We start from the raw sequence: 19,859 nt of genomic DNA, 5'->3' as shown, positions 1-19,859 counted from the left end.
GGAAATAGTCTATAGGCCTTCATTTGCATTTGGTAGCTGCAGTTAATCTCCGATGAAGAGTTGGGATAGGCAACAAAACAAAAAAATCCTAAACATTTCCAATTAGCACATGGGTATAATACACACTTGTACCTACATGTGTGAAATAGGACAAATAAATGCACCCATATAATTATAATTATTTGTATATTATTAAAATATCGTTGGTCATGAATTGTGTCAATATAGAAATATATCATGTGCACCTTACCACTTGGCACACCATGTTAATGCAATATATATCTATCTATATAGATCTATATCTATCCATCTATCTTTCTCTTAATATTTTTTTTCCACTTCTCTGAAAGTGAGTAAAGTTTAAATGGATCTAGTAATAGCCTAGTAGTGTCTGTTGTTCCTTCATTGTCCAGGAGATAATATAGTTAAAGAGAGGGAACGCTAAGTGGGTGTGCCTTGCCATCCATTAGTTTAGCGGTCACTTCTTCAGTGAGGAGCGTCGACTGCTGTCTTGAGGAGTGGCGAAGGCTCGAGGACTGCCATGCGGTCACTCTCTCGTGCGCCACTCAGCCGGTGAGAGTCGAAGAGGATGGAAGTCCGTTCACTGTACTGAGACAGAGACACTACAGAGAGAGATAAATATTAGGCTAGTCTGAACGCTTGGTCCAGTATCTTTTATCTCGGACTAGACCTCTGCTTGTGTCGGTGATTTTTGTTCAACTTTTTGATGAAAAGTTGTTTCCTAAGCCTAGGAGTACTGTGCTCTTTTCCAGAAAGAAAGGTAAGGATCTTACTCTTTTCAATTCGTTGTCTTGTGTATTTTCTATTGAAATATTTGTGTCTCATCACCAGTCACAACAGCTTCATATTTCACATGTTTTTCGTAAGTTTTACCTTTAATTTATTTTCCAATTAATATATTATTTTCGGAAGACTTATAGAATATATACTTACAACCGTTGCGTAAAACAAAAACGATGTGACGGATGTGCGATGCTAAATGTGAGGGAAATATTTGCCTTTTGTAAAAGTCGATTTTTAGATTTTATTGTAGGCCTATAAGCCGTTGCACTAACGTTAATTTAGGGAGACACGCATGCGATGTTTTAATTATATATCGGGCTAGTCTTTTATTAACAGATCAAATACGTACAATTGAACCCGTGTAATTACCAATAAAGCAGCTTAGCTGTTCTTTTCCTCTCTGGTAAGCGCATTGGCGCAGCTCAGAGTGTATTTTCCTTCTGCTCTTTTGCGTATAAGGATCTTATGTAGTTCTTAAGTAATCACCCTCGCCTCTGAGCCGATTTAAAGACGACAGGAAAAGATCCCGTCAATAAACAACTAACTGACCATGGATAGCCTTAGTTGGCATAGTCCTACACAAAAATACAATCCAATAGGTCATGTTAAAACATTTGCTTTCGGATGGTTTAGACACTTAATATTAATAGGCCTTTACTAAACATGCTCGTATAAAATGTAACGTTTATATTAAATTATGTAGACCTATTTTATCTATTAGGCTATTATTTATGTATTTATTTACAACTGGGTCACCAAAAACGAATAACTAACTAATCCTTGTCTTTTGTGAATAATGCTGGGTTGAAAATGTTTTTGATTGTTCTATAATAACACTAAGTGTGTAATAATAATAATAATAATGCATAGTTATTAGCATAGAATAACACTGATCTTCTGCGTTACTTTAAGACCTTGACCATATTATTATTATTATTATTATTATTATTATTGCACGAAATGTGCGTGCGTATGCCTATTGGTAATATTAATTACAAAGCTATAATTTCATGGACTTTATTTATTTGTTGATTTGGAATGAATTGCAAACAATTTAGGACTAGTGCATTTTTTTGACAGGAGTTATGCCAACTGTAGGTCTATATGCTAGTGCAATAGGCTACCCTAAAATAATTATTTTATTTTCAGACTTCCAGGAATGGAGTCGATACCCAATCAACAACCAGCGGGACGAGACTCCAGCTCTTCCCCCAGCTCCAAGCAGGACGTTCAGCCCTTCTCCAGCCCCATCTCCCTGAAGCCTAACCAAGTCAGCGAGACCGCGTTGTATGGAGTGCACATCGTGTCTTTGGTCATAGATGGCCAGGAAAGACTTTGCTTGGCGCAGATATCCAACACATTGCTAAAAAACTACAGTTACAACGAAATCCATAACCGACGCGTTGCTCTTGGAATCACCTGCGTCCAGTGCACGCCCGTCCAGCTCGAGATACTGAGGCGCGCTGGCGCCATGCCAATCTCCTCGCGGCGCTGCGGTATGATCACCAAGCGGGAGGCGGAGAGGCTATGTAAATCATTCCTAGGTGCTCACAACCCACCAAAGCTACCGGAAAATTTCGCTTTTGATGTCTCTCATGAATGCGCTTGGGGAAGCAGAGGTAGCTTCATACCTGCAAGGTATAACAGCTCGAGGGCCAAGTGCATTAAATGCACATATTGCAACATGTATTTTTCCCCGAATAAATTCATATTCCACTCCCATCGCACTCCCGAGTCAAAGTATACACAGCCAGACGCAGCAAACTTCAATTCGTGGAGGCGCCATCTCAAACTAACAGACAAAAGCTCGTCGGATGATGTTGCCCACGCGTGGGAGGATGTTAAAGCGATGTTCAACGGGGGAAGTCGTAAGAGGACGCTACCTATGAGTGGGTCATCCATGTCCTCTCCTTTGAAGTCACATTCCACCAGTAACCCAACCCAAAGAAGTTCCCCTGAGGTACCCCATAAAACGTTGCGCTGTGACGAAGACCGAGGTAGGCCTAACATCAGTCTGTCAAATGGCGTCCGGAACTACCCGGTTATCCCTGTGCCCAGCAAGAGCTTTGGGATGCTTCAAAAGATCCCGCCACCGCTCTTCCCCCACCCGTATGGATTCCCTGCGTTTGGACTGTGTCAAAAGAAGGACGACGGAGTGGGAGAGACAATTAAAACCAACGTTTCGGGTGTCTTTTGGCCAGGAGCAAAGGACAGTATCTATCCCTCTTTCCCGATGTTCTGGCCTACAGCCGGTGGCCTACCGATGCCACCGTATCAACAGTCACCAGCCAAACCACCCACAGAGCTCTTAAGTGTCCGACAGAGTGATCTCGAGTTATCGGATCAAAGTGACCGGTGCGCAAACACACCTAAGGATAGCTTTCACGACAGCGAGCGGTGCTCCAGCTCACAATCCACCCGGAACGACGAAGATAAATCCGGGGATGAGGCCCGGTCGACGGAAGGACCCCCCACAACTCCACGGAAGATAAATTACATCTCTGCGTTCAGACCTGTGGTGAAAGACGCCGAAAGCATTGCAAAGCTATACGGCAACAGGGACACGTACAGCGGTGTGCGCTCTGGTTACCTATCGCCAGATTTCGTGAGTGAAAGTTCTAGCTATAGGTCTATGTCCCCGGATGTGGATAGCGCGGACGACCCAGACGTTGACGTGGAGTCAAACAGGGCACAAGAGGATGAAGAGTCAGTCCAACTGTCCGTGGAGGACCGTCAGAGTCCCCCGCCCCTCAACTCAGCCCATTCCGGGCCTGAAGATAGTCAAGAGCTGGGGACAAGTCCAGGACCACACCCGGAAGATCCCCACTCCGGGTCCTCTGATGACGAGAGGCAGGGTGGACAGGTGTCAGAGCGCCATGATACACCGGTGTACGAAGTAAGTGTGCCAAGGTCCATATGAGTGTTGTGATGTTCAATCAATTTACGCACCCGTTTGTAAAATAATTTAGTCATCAATCCACAGAGACGTGTTTGGATCTCATATGATAATGGGTGATGTTTGGTCCTGTAAGTGCATGGGCATAAAGCATGATCATCATGCTGTATTTAATGTTCCAATAGTCATAGGCCTATGCCATATAGGATGTTGATATGGCTGGCAGCTGTTAACAGTTTGAAGCCTAAACAGTAGGCTAATGTGATGTATTCAACGCGTTTTTGCAAGGTGATTTCATATTTTGGTCAAATGAAAACAAACACTTATATGAACTATATCCAGGACTTCTCGCATGGGGTTTTATTGTGCTGTTGAAACCCCTGACATTACAGAAGGCTGAGCCTGTTTAGACATACATTGGCAGGTTGGAACAAATATGGAAATTATATTTTGTTAAAATACATTTTGGCAATGACATTTACAAAAAAGACCCTCGTCCCAATATGAAAGAGATTGAGAATGGAGTAGGCCTGTTTTAATAAGGTCGCTGAGTGGGAGCCTTGGTCTGTGTCTTGTCTTTTGTTCTAAAGATAATTCAAGTGGTTCTGTTTTGGAGTGTTTACTGCGAGCCTTGTAGTGTGTTGGGAAAAGGTTAGGCCTGCGTCGGCCTCGTCCTAATGTCAGTCAAACTGCAATTTAGATAGGTGGACAACAATTGAATTACTTCCCTATAATTATAAATTGGAGACGTGTCACGTGGGTATATCCGCTCAAAGAATTGCTTGTGAAATTAAGAGAATTATAGATAATTGCAGTTGTATTGACTATAATGGCGATGGTTAATTTTGCAGGTGTACACACATGAAAAGGATGGACACATGCCTTTGAACGGTTCATCTACGTTTGGATCAAAACATAGCAGCCCATTGCAATCAAACGGTAGGTGTATTATTTTGCATAGTACATATTCATGGTATAGTTTCTGTATACAAATAGGCACGTCGCTTATTACTGTCTCTCTTTATCAGGTGTCCTCCATGTTTCCGACCCACATAAACAACGTTCTCCTACAAGAGAGGACGTTCCACAGAGAGCCTTTCAGGACCAAGCAAAGGAAAGCCCACCATGTGAGTCTCTCTCGCTCTCTCTGTGTGTGTGTGTGTGTGTGTGTAAGTGTGTGTGTGTAAGTGTGTGTGTGTGTGTGTGTGTGTAAGTGTGTGTGTGTGTGTGTGTGTGTGTAAGTGTGTAAACGTTTAGTAGGCCTGCCATGGTAATATAGCCTATTGTATTATATTTTATGTTAGGAAATTGTTAGCCGAAGGTTTCTCACTTTTTACTGTTCCAAATATGATAATTTATAACAGAAAATTGAGTAAATTAGATGAATTAATGAGCTGATGCCATCTTTAATATTTATCTTGCAGGCGATGGGGCATTACGTCAGCATGACGTCAGTAGGATCCACGAAAAAGATATCGAAAACATGGCTAAAGGTAATCATTTTACTTTTATCAATGATCATTGACATTTGTTTATATTGATTAGCCTAATGCAAAACGACCGACAAGTAGGCCTCGCCTCGTTTCAAGTCATTAGAGCTCATCGTAAATTGAACAAAGCAAGGTGGAAATCACTAAACATAATTGTCGGTTCTGTGAATTAAAAACAAATCATATTTAGCATTGAATTAACAAAGTTATATTTTAAACATAACGAACACGTGTGAATGCGGCTCTATTTGTAGCTCTACTTCCTCAAAGCCTACAATTTCAACATTCGGAAAAACCCCCGTGCTGTTTATTATAAGCCTTTTCATGGAACATGAACAATTTCCCATGTTAGTCTTGTGTAGGCTACGACGTGTGGAATCACCAGTCTAATATGTTAGACTGGTGAGATTTCCCCTTCCATATCTAGGTACTGCACTAACAAAATAATACCTATAATGATCTGTCTAATATTTTTTTTTTTTAATCGCTTGATAAAAAAATGTTATGCCTACAGCTTAACACAAGTTTGCACGGTCACGTTTGAATTGTTTTTCATTCGTTAACCTCCTCTAATGTTAAATTATGAGAAACGGAATTGTTCTACTTATTGTAACACGAAATCGTTTTTCCACTATTAATATTTTAACGAGCCCAGCCATTAAGCTGCGGCGCTCGAGCCTCTAACCCCGAGGCGGTGGAGCTAATTATTTAGCAATACCATGCTTGGAGACACAGTGAGGCTAAACGACTGTTAGCGTTCCAACCATAGGCCTTCTGATAATAGTTATTACGATACTATAGGGAAATAAACCACGGAAAACATTGTGGTTGTTTTTACCCATAGGCTTGTATTGTATTAGGCCTGTAATCAAAATCAAATGCTTTAATTGTTGAACAGGCTATCTAAGATAGGTCTGCAATATATAGGCCTAGTATGTGGAAAGCAACATTTTGAATTTACTGCTTTGCCTATTGCCTTTTTACAACGACGATTATGATAATGGTGATGACCGCTTCGTTTTGCAGAGGAACTTCAGAAACAGCTTGTCGAACAAGTGGAGCTCAGAAAAAAGTTGGAACGCGAATTTCAAAATTTAAAAGGTAGGACGCTTTATTGTCCTACTGCTTAAACATACATAGAGTCGAGGTACAGCTGAGATGAAAGATTTACACGGGGGAAACAGGCGTAACTCGAGCTCTTAAAGTAAAAAAAATAACTTAATTTTTTAAGAGTTAAAGTCATTTACGTTTCCACCATCTTGGCCTGTATCAGAATGAGTTTAAACATAAAGAGACATACAGCAAACATATTGACTACAATGAAGCAAACATTAGTGGACAGCGGCATGGTGCTGAAATGGAAGTACATTATTGTTTAGCTTCAAAAGCGAGAGCTGCTCCTGTTTCCCACACAGTGAGGTCTTTATTTTAATGTAGTGATTTTAATTTTCGTATATGTCATAATGTTGAGAACCCATTAGGCTCAAATTATGTTATTTGGACTTGCGCACTGTGTTAATAGTAGCTGTCTGCTTGCTCACTATGCAGATAATTTTCAGGACCAAATGAAGAGGGAACTGTCCTACAGAGAAGAGATGGTCCAACAGCTTCATATTGTCCGAGGTGAGTCTCCAGGAAAAAGAATCAGAATATGCTAAACGGTCAGTGTTTTAATAAATTAAATAATATGTCCCGACTTAAATTGAATGAAATGACCCATATCGTTATAGCATTGATGTTGTAAAGTATGAACACATGCATGTAAAAGAACAGTCATACTGACTTTGTGCTTCCTTGTACCACACAAGAATGAAGAGGGGAAAGTGACACTTGCATAAATTCGGTCATTAGAATTAGGCTGCATGTCCACAATCTACAAATAATAGCTTACCATTCCTGTAAAATAGGCAACATTTTTCGCGATTTGACTGGAAATTGTCGAATGAACTGCAATAATATCAAACCATAGAGAGATTGATTTCGCTGTGTTTTGTTAGTAAATGTTATTTTCTCCTAAATCACGCACTGGAAAATGTAAAAGGCAGACCATTACGTATCGTCGTATCAGTTACATACAGTAGACGACAACAGCTGATGCCGCCCTTTCACGGATAGACTAGTTCTAGAGTTACTGGAACGCAGTAGTGTAAATACACACTTCAACTACACTGAGGTCACTCAAAATACCCGAGGGTGAACAACATAAACTACAGTCATCCATTTCAAAGTTTACAAACCACCGCTTTGTAGCTCAATTATTGCGGTTTTTTTTTCTTATTTATTTGTTGTTTGCTTAGACACTTTGTGCAGCGAGTTGGATCAAGAAAGAAAGGCGCGTTATGCAATACAACAGAAGCTAAAAGGTAATTTATATGGTCCAAAAACAGAACATGTATCCAGTTTCAGTCCATTTGTGAATTAATTTAATGGCTAGCTGGCCAAGAGCATAGCCTTCTAATGGACTTTGAATATGACTAGTAATATTTGTCAAAATTATTGTCCAACCGTACCTATGCAAGTGCTACTTTTTATTCTTCACTAGCATGTGTGTCCTTATGATATGCAAATTCATAGCACATTTGATATTGCTAAGAAATACTGTGACATGTAGACTGAACTTAGAGGAAAGAACGACTATAGAATACATAGTGTGGATAGAAATACAACAAATACATTTAATCTGCCCAGTGTTTGAAGTGACACATCCCCTTTCTCCCTAGAAGCTCATGATGCCCTGCACCATTTCTCCTGCAAGATGCTGACCCCTCGCCACTGTACTGGAGCCTGTACTTTCAAACCCCCTCTGCTGCCTCCATAATAGACCACAAGACCCCCCACTGACTCCAGTACAGCTCACTGCAGCCAAAAAGAGAGAGACCCACCTCAAGTAGTCACAGTCTCTCCGTAACTTCTTTACCTTTGCCCTCCATCACCAGTCATCCAAGGATTCACAACCTGTGTACACACTCCAGCTCTATTTATTTAACACAGAAGAAGTGGCTATGGGGGTTAGGAGAACTAGACCTTCCATTGAAAAGAACTCTTGAAGATACACCAAGACCAAACGACTGGTCCATTGTATGTGTTGTATTTATAGACAGTTATCAAGTTGTAAAGAGCTCTTGATATGGACACAGCAAGTCCCTTTGAATCATAATCCATTGCTCTTTATATATCCCGTATATATATAAATATATATATGTGGAGATGTGCAATGAGTTGTATAATGTGATATTTCATAAGTAACACAAACCCTAGCATTCTTGGGTTGTTTTACCACATTATCTATGTGTTTTTACATATATTTATTTGTGTTTAAGTTAGTCGTTAATCTGTTCTGTCCATCTGAAACATTTAACAATGTATATTATTGATGTAAAGCACTTTAAAAATTGGCAACATTACTACTGATCTGGACCACACTGTACTAAGAAATAAAGTAAACTCTGTTAAGCATCTAATGTATAGAATACACTTCCTTCTAATGCAGCGTTTCCCAAATGCTTGACCAGGGGGATCCAAAGGTGCTGCACCCTTCTAGTTATTTGTCCTAGCCCTAACACACCTGATTCAAATCAAAGGCTTGATGATGAATTGTTGATTATTGACTCAAGTGTGTGAGTGTTGTTCCAAAACAAAAATGTGCACGGCTTTGGGTCCCCAGGACCAGGAAGGGGAAACACTGTTCTAATGGCACCAACACTTATTCTAGCACTTATTTCGAAGTAACCAATGACCTTTCAACCTTGAGCTAATTAAAAAGGTTCCATTTGCCTAAAATGTCACCCAACAGATGAGTCTTTTACAGTGAATAGAATGTTCATTCAGTCTCAACAATGATTGTTTTTAATCATACATAGATACCATGTACAGGATATTCATTATAAAAGGTATATTTCTTCCGTATGATTTGAGCATTCGGTTACAAGACACACCCAGCTTCTGTTGTACTTAATAAAGGGTTTGAATCATGGTCAGAACCCTACCATACATTAAATAAACCACAGGCACAGAAACCAAACCTATTTGTTGTGTATTTCATTATGTCTTGTAGGCTTTATTTTGTCATGTCAATCTTTTGTGCATGGCAAGAGTTATGAGTGGGGATGAGATTAAAGGAAACCAAGACGCCACGTAAAGAGACTTGAAACTGCCATTTGTGACTGAATTCCATGTTGTGCAGTTGATTTCTGTAACTATTCTTTTTTTTAATCAATTCCAAGCCAGTTGGTTATTTTTTCCACGATATATATGACCTTTAAAAAGTGTTGTTGTGACCCCATTAAGGGCCAATAAGACTCATGTATGTATTATATCAGAAATTAATGTAAAATACGATTAAAAAGTGAATCCTATTTTTGCCTTGTCTCTTAATAGGAACGATACTGACACCTGCTGGAACCTTTAAGGAATAACAACCTGATTTAAAATGTATTTAGCATCCAGGTTGTTTAACTTTTTGTTTTATATCATATCAAACGACTCATTCCATACATGGGCTGTCTCAGAAGTCCAGTCAAGTTATGTTCGACATTCTGTCAGGGGAATAGCCCTGTTTAATAGTGAAATCTAATTATTCTGATGTGAAGGCTAATAGCTATTGATTAAATGCTCTTTAGATGGCTCTCTGTCCCTAGGCACAAGAGAGTAAGAGATGCTCGCATAATGGCAGTGATGCATGTTGAATATGAATCTTTTTTGACAGTAATTGCTCCCCACATGAAGGCACCTTTTCATTTGAATACTAACCACTCGTGTGGGTATTGTAACATGTTTACACAAGGTATACTGAAGAAGTTGTTTATGAACCGTAGTTTTCATGTTCCATCCACGTGAGAATGGCATTGAACACAAGTGATGTGATCATTTTTTGCTGTTGTACATGGTTTATTTAAGATCAGGAACACAGTATCGATATGATCATTTATATATTTACTGGCTTGTTAAGCCTCATAATATCAAACTATTCAACATTTGACTCGGCACAACTTCACAAGTTCAACTGACATTTGAGTGAAATACTGACATAGTGACATTGATTACATTACAATGATAAACAGATACCGTTGAAGTAGGATTATTTTTCAGTTTTTATCATGATATTTTTTAAGATATGTTTTAGTATGACTGTATACATGATTGTGAGAAGCCATGAATAAAAGTCTTGTTAAATTATAAGAATGAACAGACCACATAACCCATTACACCCTTGGTAAATAGTATCGGAGGGCTGCCCTCAATACAAAACAATACTCTTTTGAAAGTCGCTCAAACTGTTTGTCGTGGTACGCCCAAACATATAAAAGCCCACTTAAATATCAGGTGTAATGAGTGAACCTATTTTTCACAGTGAATGATTTCAGATTTATTTGCTTTTTTGTTACAATTGTTCAAAATGGCCCGGCCAAACATGAGAATGAAAGGGTATGGTTTGTACATCATAGAAGTACAAGTTTATCAACCTATTAGAGTGGCCATGAAATAATGTTTGTTCCTGTTCATTATGCCAACATCGGTCATAGAATCTAACTCTAAATGATTCCTTTGACAAAGACCAATACAAAGTTAACCTGCACTTGTCCTGTCACTGTAGACATCACATTGAACAGGTGGGGACTGGAAAATGTTCAAATACCCCTCCACATGAGCCTTCTATGGTTGACTAAAGTCATCCCTAATGGATTTGTGTCATCAATCATTACATTGAAGATGAATTGCATTGTTTGGGAGTAACGTACTCCACCCAGTGTTCTATTCATGTCCCTCTTAGGGATAAGGAGTAGCCATGTCTGGTATAACCAAAGAAAATGCATAGATATCAGTACAACACTGGAAAGCTGGGGGGCATTATCTTATTCATGATTAGATATAACATAGTCATAGTAACAATTTTCATGAGGACTTTGGGGGCTCTATAAATGTCAGAAAAATTGTGGGGAATCTGTATTTACCATAGTCTGAATTACAATGGAGATAGTGCCATCTACTGGACAATGAAGATCGTGACATCTACTGGCTCATGAATGTCCAGCATTTATAAAGTAAAGTCGGTAGGTCCCTATTCTGAAGCAGTGCCCAATCCCACTGCTTTCTCGTTACAAACTAGTTTTCTGTTGCTGCGTGTTTACCAATCCTATTGGAACTCATTTATTGGGTGCTTTAGACACCTTGTTAGTCTATATTATAAAGATGTATTCAGAGTGGGCTACGTTCTAAAATGTTTGTAGTTGAAGAGAGAGTACACTATGAACTGTTTTAAAAGGTCCAATGCAGCCGTTTTTATCTCCATATCAAATCATATCTGGATAACAATTAAGTACTTTACTGTGATCGTTTTCAATTAAACTGGTCAAAAATAAACAAAAATTGCTTCTTAGTGAAGGGCAATTTCTCAAGCAAGAATTTAGCTAGGATTGTCTGGGAGTGGTCTGAGTGAGGAGGGCACAACTGAAAATGTAGCTATTATTGGCAGAGGTTTGGAACTCTCTGTCTTATTGGTCTATTAAAGGGATTCTTCGGTACTCTTGTATACTTTTTAGCCAGTAGTTCTGAAAGTAGTACTCACATGCTAAAAGTGTTCCCCGAAAATGGTGTACTATGTCACATATGTGCACCAAGTCATTGCTGTCTCTCTCGCTCTGCTGTGGGTGCATCATGTGCCTCTTGCTAGCTTTCAAATACAGCATATGGTGAGGGGCTGAAGCTCATTGGTTGAAGTCAAAGTGCTAGGGGGCTGGCCCATGTGGTGGAAAACTTCGGGAAAATGGGACAGTACAGCTTCCAGAAAAATAGTTGCGTTATTCAAACTAGGGATTTTGTGGCTAATTGAGGTAAGAAAGTAATTCTACTCATAGATCATGCATGTATGAACTACACAACCTCACTAAAAGGGCGAAATCATAATTCTCACAATTTCGCAGTATTATTCCAACCTCAGTGTGGAAATACACAACATGGCCAAAAGTATGCTCGTCGAACATCTCATTCCAAAATCATGGGCATTAATATTGGAGTTGGTCCCCCCTTTGCTACTATAATAACATCCTCCACTCTTCTGGGAAGGCTTTCCACGAGATGTTGGAACATTGCTGTGGGCATTGCTTCCACTCAGCCACAAGAGCATTAGTGAGGACGGGCACTAATTTTGGGCAATTAGGCCTGGCTCGCAGTCGGTGTTCCAATTCATCCCAAAGATGTTCCAAGGGGTTGAAGTCAGGGCTCTGTGCAGGCAAGTCAAGTTCTTCCACACCAATCTCGAAAAAACATTTCTGTATGGACCTCGCTTTATACACGGGGGCATTGTCATGCTGAAACAGGAAAGGGCCTTCCCAAACTTTTGCCACAAAGTTGGAAGCACAGAATCGTCTAGAATGTCATTGTATGTTGTAGTGTTAAGATTTCCCTTCACTGGAACTAAGGCGCCTAGCCCGAACTATGAAAAACAGCTCCAGACCTTTATTCCTCCTCCACCAAACTTTACAGTTGGCACTATGCATTCGGGCACGTAGCATCCCCCTGGCATCCGCCAAACCCAAATTCGTCCTGTGGATTGTCAGATGATGAAGCGTGATTCATCTCTCCAGAGAAAGTGTTTCCACTGCTCCAGAATTCAATGGCCGCGAGCTTTACACCACTCCAGCCGACGCTTGGCATTGTGCACAGTGATCTTAGGCTTTTGTGCGGCTGCTCGGCCATGGAAACCCATTTCACGAAGCTCCCGACGAACAGTTCTTGTGCTGACGTTGCTTCCAGAGACAGTTTGGAACTCGGTAGTGAGTGCTGCAACCGAGGACAGATGATTTTTATTTTTATGCGCTTTCTGTGAGAGTGTGTGGCCTACCACTTCATGGCTGAGCCGTTAATGCTCCTAGAAGTTTCCACTTAAGAATAACAGCCCTTACAGTTGACCGGGGTAGCTCTAGCAGGGCAGAAATTTGATGAACTGACTTACTGGAAATGTGGCATCCAATGTCGGTGCCACGTTAAAAGTCACTGAGCTCTTCAGTAAGGCCATTCTACTGCTAATGTTTGTCTATGGAGATTGCATGGCTGTGTGCTCGATTTTATACACCTGTCAGCAACGGGTGTGGCTGAAATAGCCGAATCCACTCATTTGAAGACGTGTCCACATACTTTTGTAATATATAGTGTATATATAAAACAGGAAAATCCCATTTTTGACTGCACTAAATCGTTTCAAGCATATCTCAAGAACTGTTTTTGTTACGAATTGACTCTTACCAGCACCTCACAACCCTTTCAATCTGCACAGCCCACTCCCCATCTCCCAGGAGCTTGCCTGAGTGTCTGGGGGCACCATAAACCTAGGTCGAAAATATACATAATATTTTCGACCAAGCCTTTAACTGGCCTCTCAAACTCTCTCTGACCTGTGTGACTTGACCCTGATTGGTTGCCAAGGGGCACGTTGTCAGGGGGCACGATACCTGACAGCTCTTCTCACTGTGCAACCCTCTGTCCCCTGACTTCTCCTCTGAGTGGACTTGTGGGATGGAGTGTGTGCAGAAGTACTTTAATATTGTTGTTGTAACTTTGTGTGTTTACTGTTACTGATAGTTGTTGGATGATATATGTTTTTATTATACAGTCCTGTGCTATTTTATTATTAATCCAGCTGTGCCACTTTATTACCAGTCCAGTCCATTCTAGTGTATTTTGGATCCATTTGCTTATCCTGTTGTATCCATTGCATTTATTCATTATTTTCCTGTTTAACAGATAACCACATCCTTTCAACATCTATTTCCTGTCGTGAGTGAGTGAGTGAGTGAGTGAGTGAGTGAGTGAGTGTGAGTGAGTGAGTGAGTGTGAGAGTGAGAGAGTGTGAGAGTGAGAGAGTGAGTGAGATCAGCCCAGATGCAGAGTCGCTCTCTTTTGTGGAGGAAATGATGTACAAAATTTATATGGAGACAACTCCATTACAAAGAACAAGTAGGTGTTTGGGAGAGGAAAATGTAAACAAGAAACATTGTTAGAATCAGTTAAGACAGTATAATGGCATTGGTGTCTGTGCTGCACAGGTAGCTTGGTTTTGTTGCATTTTGCATTGATTGAGGACATCAAAAGTGTCATGTCAATTAAACGTATCTCTTGAAACGGAATATGGGATGGATTATATCTACTGCATAACTAACACAGTTTTAAGCACTCAAACAACGTTTCAGGTATTTTAAATACACACCCAATGAGCGCAAGCACGTAGCGTAGTGGTCAGCACGTCACAGTACGTCATCACGCCTGCACTAGGAATTGCAAGATGGCGGAGAGTGCGGAATTGAAGGTAAAGCGCAGCTTGAAATCATTATAAATGTAAACGGTTAGCAAACGATATAATGCCAACGCAGGTCTTCGCATGTGTAATTTAAACGACAAGGAACTAATTTGAATGTGAATTTATGTGTATTGTTTGTGCATAAGGATAACTTTAAAGGAATTCACTATAAGGCGAAAGCTGGAACATGTTATTGTTGATGTTGAGAGAGACCCGCTCGTTCGTTAGCGATCTCCTGCATATAATATCTTTATTAGCTAGCTAGCGGAATAATTAAAAGTATTTTTCCTTTTCGGTCCATGTAAATTTTGTAGACATTTAGTTAAAAAGTATCTTATGACAATGATGGGTCGTAGTTGACTGTTTGAACGAGGATGCCTTTATCAGCTAATTAGTTGGTCAGCGTTGGGAGAGCGGGCTTGACGTTCTGTCAAGCTAGTGAACAGAGGCTGGCGATGGGAGAACGACAAAATGTGGTTCTTGCTAGTTTAGGCTACTATTCAAGCGTTTTCAGTTTTATCCATTTCTCAAGACGCATAAAATTATGCACTTTTAATGGTGTAACAGTGACAAGATGTTCTAATTTGAAAACGTTTTGTAGCCTGGGTAGTTAGGTAACTTTTACATAGCGGTGTGGAGAAAAAGTGAATGCATTTTTATTTCCCCAGCTGACTATCACTGAGTCAAAGTGATAGATGTTGTAAAACGTGTAGTAATGTTCATTTGATATGTTGATATCATTTAACACGTTTTGACTTTATGCTAATCTTAACACGTTGCAATGCATTCAAATCAAATGTTATTAGTCACATGCGCCGAATACAACAGGTGTAGACCTTACAGTGAAATGCTTACTTACAGGCTCTAACCAACAGTGCGGTTTCAATAAATACGGATAAAAGTAACACGTAATTAAAGAGTAGCAGTAAAAAAATAAAATAATGTACAGGGGTGCCGGTATTACAGTTCAAGTTCTGGTAACTTGTTTTGTTAGTTCAGCCCTAATTTACCCTAGCCCAAGATCTCCTCTTTAAGGTCCAATGACCATATGTTCTTTTCACAGGTATACTGTCTCTGACAGCCAAATACTCCATCTGAACGGGAATCAATGATACGATTCTAGAAGTATAAAGGCCTTTACTTTTATATCACATCAAAATAATAATACAACTACAAAATATACACTTACTGCACACTGTTTTAACCGGCTTCATCACAGTTGCCGCCGACAGTATTTTTCCGTGACAACACGTTTCTGCGGCCTTCCGTTACACACAGGTATTCGGAGCATGCCGTTAATGCGCGCTGTAACTTGGAGATATGGCCGTGTGGGAACCCTAACCATATAAAGATGTGTATCAATTTAACCTTTTTTGCAAATGATTTCTCGCTGATATGAAAGATAAGGTTCGTATGCTTCCAAAACCGTATCACAAGCGATGCTTGTTCGTGTTCAGGCCGAGCGCTGGGGTTCTTAACAAAACTCCCCTGTACAGAAGATGCCTTCTTCCAATTACTCTTATGCGTAACGTAGTGGAACTGCGAGGCGTAACGTAGTGGAACTGAGAGGCGTAACGTAGTGGAACTGAGAGGCGTAACGTAGTGGAACTGAGAGGCGTAACGTAGTGGAACTGAGAGGCGTAACGTAGTGGAACTGAGAGGCGTAACGTAGTGGAACTGAGAGGCGTAACGTAGTGGAACTGAGAGGCGTAACGTAGTGGAACTGAGAGGCGTAACGTATTGGAACTGAGGCTACATTTATCCCTAAACTAATTGTCAGAAATGCAAACCTGCATAGCATCCTTTTGCCTCAATGATTTCTCTCAGCATTGCTGCATGGTGCCTTCAGAGCAGTTGCCTACTTGCCTTCCCAGAATTATTTCATTTAAAGCTTGTGTGGTTCATAATCTAGTGTACCTGGAACACCAATCAATAGCAATTGATTCAGATGTAGACATACTTCAGTTTTTTCACGTCAACCATTTGATTTGGAACAGTATTTCAGACTGTGCTTTATTATGAGTTGTCTCAGTCTGCACATCTATTGTGAGACATTGCAGCGGACAATATGAGTTAGGCCTAACTGACGATACCCGATGCTTGACAGGCACCCTTTGAGCTGCTATTGATCTGAGGGATATTTTTCTACTTTTCTCCAAAGTGTTGCTATTGTTGTGTGCTTGGAAACTAAGTCCATATTAATGTCCTCGGGTGTATGTCTTCTACGGCACGGCATTTGTGTTTAACTTTTTATTCTTCACATTGTCTGTTGTTACTTTCTGTTCCTAAACGATGTCCAGGCTCAAACTCAGAGCAGATTGAGTTCGTATGACATGAGATTGCTTTCTACAAATAGTATTTCACCACTGATGATTAACGCTTCGTGTTTCTTGCAAATCATTACACTCACATCAGATCAACACTACAGTGGAGGCAGTCAGTACATCAGATCAACACTACAGTGGAGGCAGTCAGTACATCAGATCAACACTACAGTGGAGGCAGTCAGTACATCAGCTCAACACTACAGTGAAGGCAGTCAGTACATCAGATCAACACTACAGTGGAGGCAGTCAGTACATCAGATCAACACTACAGTGAAGGCAGTCAGTACATCAGATCAACACTACAGTGGAGGCAGTCAGTACATCAGATCAACACTACAGTGGAGGCAGTCAGTACATCAGATCAACACTACAGTGGAGGCAGTCAGTACATCAGATCAACACTACAGTGGAGGCAGTCAGTACATCAGATCAACACTACAGTGGAGGCAGTCAGTACATCAGATCAACACTACAGTGGAGGCAGTCAGTACATCAGATCAACACTACAGTGGAGGCAGTCAGTACATCAGATCAACACTACAGTGGAGGCAGTCAGTACATCAGATCAACACTACAGTGGAGGCAGTCAGTACATCAGATCAACACTACAGTGGAGGCAGTCAGTACATCAGATCAACACTACAGTGGAGGCAGTCAGTACATCAGATCAACACTACAGTGGAGGCAGTCAGTTCATCAGATCATCATCACTACAGTGGAGGCAGTCAGTACATCAGATCATCATCACTACAGTGGAGGCAGTCAGTACATCAGATCAACACTACAGTGGAGGCAGTCAGTACATCAGATCATCATCACTACAGTGGAGGCAGTCAGTACATCAGATCATCAACACTACAGTGGAGGCAGTCAGTACATCAGATCATCATCACTACAGTGGAGGCAGTCAGTACATCAGATCAACACTACAGTGGAGGCAGTCAGTACATCAGATCAACACTACAGTGGAGGCAGTCAGTACATCAGATCATCATCACTACAGTGGAGGCAGTCAGTACATCAGATCATCATCACTACAGTGGAGGCAGTCAGTACATCAGATCATCATCACTACAGTGGAGGCAGTCAGTACATCAGATCAACACTACAGTGGAGGCAGTCAGTACATCAGATCAACACTACAGTGGAGGCAGTCAGTACATCAGATCATCATCACTACAGTGGAGGCAGTCAGTACATCAGATCATCATCACTACAGTGGAGGCAGTCAGTACATCAGATCATCATCACTACAGTGGAGGCAGTCAGTACATCAGATCATCACTACAGTGGAGGCAGTCAGTACATCAGATCATCACTACAGTGGAGGCAGTCAGTACATCAGATCATCATCACTACAGTGGAGGCAGTCAGTACATCAGATCATCAACACTACAGTGGAGGCAGTCAGTACATCAGATCAACAACACTACAGTGGAGGCAGTCAGTACATCAGATCATCACTACAGTGGAGGCAGTCAGTACATCAGATCAACACTACAGTGGAGGCAGTCAGTACATCAGATCAACACTACAGTGGAGGCAGTCAGTACATCAGATCAACACTACAGTGGAGGCAGTCAGTACATCAGATCATCATCACTACAGTGGAGGCAGTCAGTACATCAGATCATCACTACAGTGGAGGCAGTCAGTACATCAGATCATCACTACAGTGGAGGCAGTCAGTACATCAGATCATCATCACTACAGTGGAGGCAGTCAGTACATCAGATCAACACTACAGTGGAGGCAGTAAGTACATCAGCTCATCACTACAGTGGAGGCAGTCAGTACATCAGCTCATCATTACAGTGGAGGCAGTCAGTACATCAGATCAACACTACAGTGGAGGCAGTCAGTACATCAGATCAACACTACAGTGGAGGCAGTCAGTACATCAGATCAACACTACAGTGGAGGCAGTCAGTACATCAGATCAACACTACAGTGGAGGCAGTCAGTACATCAGATCATCACTACAGTGGAGGCAGTCAGTACATCAGATCATCACTACAGTGGAGGCAGTCAGTACATCAGATCATCACTACAGTGGAGGCAGTCAGTACATCAGATCATCACTACAGTGGAGGCAGTCAGTACATCAGATCAACACTACAGTGGAGGCAGTCAGTACATCAGATCATCATCACTACAGTGGAGGCAGTCAGTACATCAGATCATCATCACTACAGTAAAGGCAGTCAGTACATCAGATCATCACTACAGTGGAGGCAGTCAGTACATCAGATCATCATCACTACAGTGGAGGCAGTCAGTACATCAGATCATCATCACTACAGTGGAGGCAGTCAGTACATCAGATCAACACTACAGTGGAGGCAGTCAGTACATCAGATCAACACTACAGTGGAGGCAGTCAGTACATCAGATCAACACTACAGTGGAGGCAGTCAGTACATCAGCTCAACACTACAGTGGAGGCAGTCAGTACATCAGATCATCACTACAGTGGAGGCAGTCAGTACATCAGATCATCATCACTACAGTGGAGGCAGTCAGTACATCAGATCATCATCACTACAGTGGAGGCAGTCAGTACATCAGATCATCATCACTACAGTGGAGGCAGTCAGTACATCAGATCATCAACACTACAGTGGAGGCAGTCAGTACATCAGATCAACACTACAGTGGAGGCAGTCAGTACATCAGATCAACACTACAGTGGAGGCAGTCAGTACATCAGATCATCAACACTACAGTGGAGGCAGTCAGTACATCAGATCATCAACACTACAGTAAAGGCAGTCAGTACATCAGCTCATCATCACTACAGTGGAGGCAGTCAGTACATCAGCTCATCACTACAGTGGAGGCAGTCAGTACATCAGATCATCACTACAGTGGAGGCAGTCAGTACATCAGCTCATCACTACAGTGGAGGCAGTCAGTACATCAGATCAACAACACTACAGTGGATGCAGTCAGTACATCAGATCAACAACACTACAGTGGAGGCAGTCAGTACATCAGATCAACACTACAGTAAAGGCAGTCAGTACATCAGCTCATCATCACTACAGTGG

At 41.2% G+C, this 19,859-nt stretch overlaps 2 protein-coding genes across 11 annotated transcripts in view; both read left to right on the top strand.

The window, feature by feature from the left end:
* Positions 1-481: 481 nt before the first annotated feature.
* Positions 482-9,545, top strand: LOC106587757 (SKI family transcriptional corepressor 1 homolog-B). 9 transcript variants are annotated; one of them, XM_014176393.3, is made up of 9 exons: positions 482-781; positions 1,954-3,700; positions 4,552-4,639; positions 4,729-4,827; positions 5,125-5,193; positions 6,217-6,291; positions 6,750-6,813; positions 7,488-7,553; positions 7,911-9,545. In XM_014176393.3, exons 2-9 carry the CDS (start codon positions 1,964-1,966, stop codon positions 7,918-7,920), a joined length of 2,208 nt encoding a protein of 735 aa, XP_014031868.2. In that variant the 5' UTR covers positions 482-781; positions 1,954-1,963; the 3' UTR covers positions 7,921-9,545. The 9 variants fall into 9 exon arrangements, with proteins under 9 accessions (XP_014031868.2, XP_014031862.2, XP_014031867.1 ...); XM_014176387.3 differs by having other exon boundaries at positions 6,739-6,813; XM_014176392.3 differs by lacking the exon at positions 6,217-6,291 and having other exon boundaries at positions 6,739-6,813.
* A 4,881-nt stretch (positions 9,546-14,426) lies between these two features.
* The window catches only part of LOC106595921 (E3 SUMO-protein ligase PIAS1), a 153,967-nt gene continuing 148,534 nt past the window's right edge, over positions 14,427-19,859 (top strand). For both annotated transcript variants that reach the window (XM_045708972.2, XM_045708971.2), the window contains exon 1: positions 14,427-14,491. In XM_045708972.2, the coding sequence (XP_045564928.1) occupies positions 14,468-14,491 (24 nt within the window). In that variant the 5' untranslated portion in view covers positions 14,427-14,467. The remainder of the gene's footprint in view (positions 14,492-19,859) is intronic.

This window comes from Salmo salar, chromosome 26 (genome assembly GCF_965601325.2).
Source record: "Salmo salar chromosome 26, fSalSal1, whole genome shotgun sequence".
Taxonomy (NCBI): Eukaryota; Metazoa; Chordata; class Actinopteri; order Salmoniformes; family Salmonidae; genus Salmo; species Salmo salar.
This window is presented reverse-complemented; position numbering and strand designations above follow the sequence as displayed.

Bases quoted from the DNA above. Each gene is read 5' to 3' on its own strand.
- LOC106587757 (XM_014176387.3), top strand. From the start codon at position 1,964: ATGGAGTCGATACCCAATCAACAACCAGCGGGACGAGACTCCAGCTCT. The intron at 3,701-4,551 runs GTAAGTGTGCCA...TTAATTTTGCAG, and splicing joins ATGATACACCGGTGTACGAA to GTGTACACACATGAAAAGGA. The intron at 5,194-6,216 runs GTAATCATTTTA...TTCGTTTTGCAG, and splicing joins TATCGAAAACATGGCTAAAG to AGGAACTTCAGAAACAGCTT.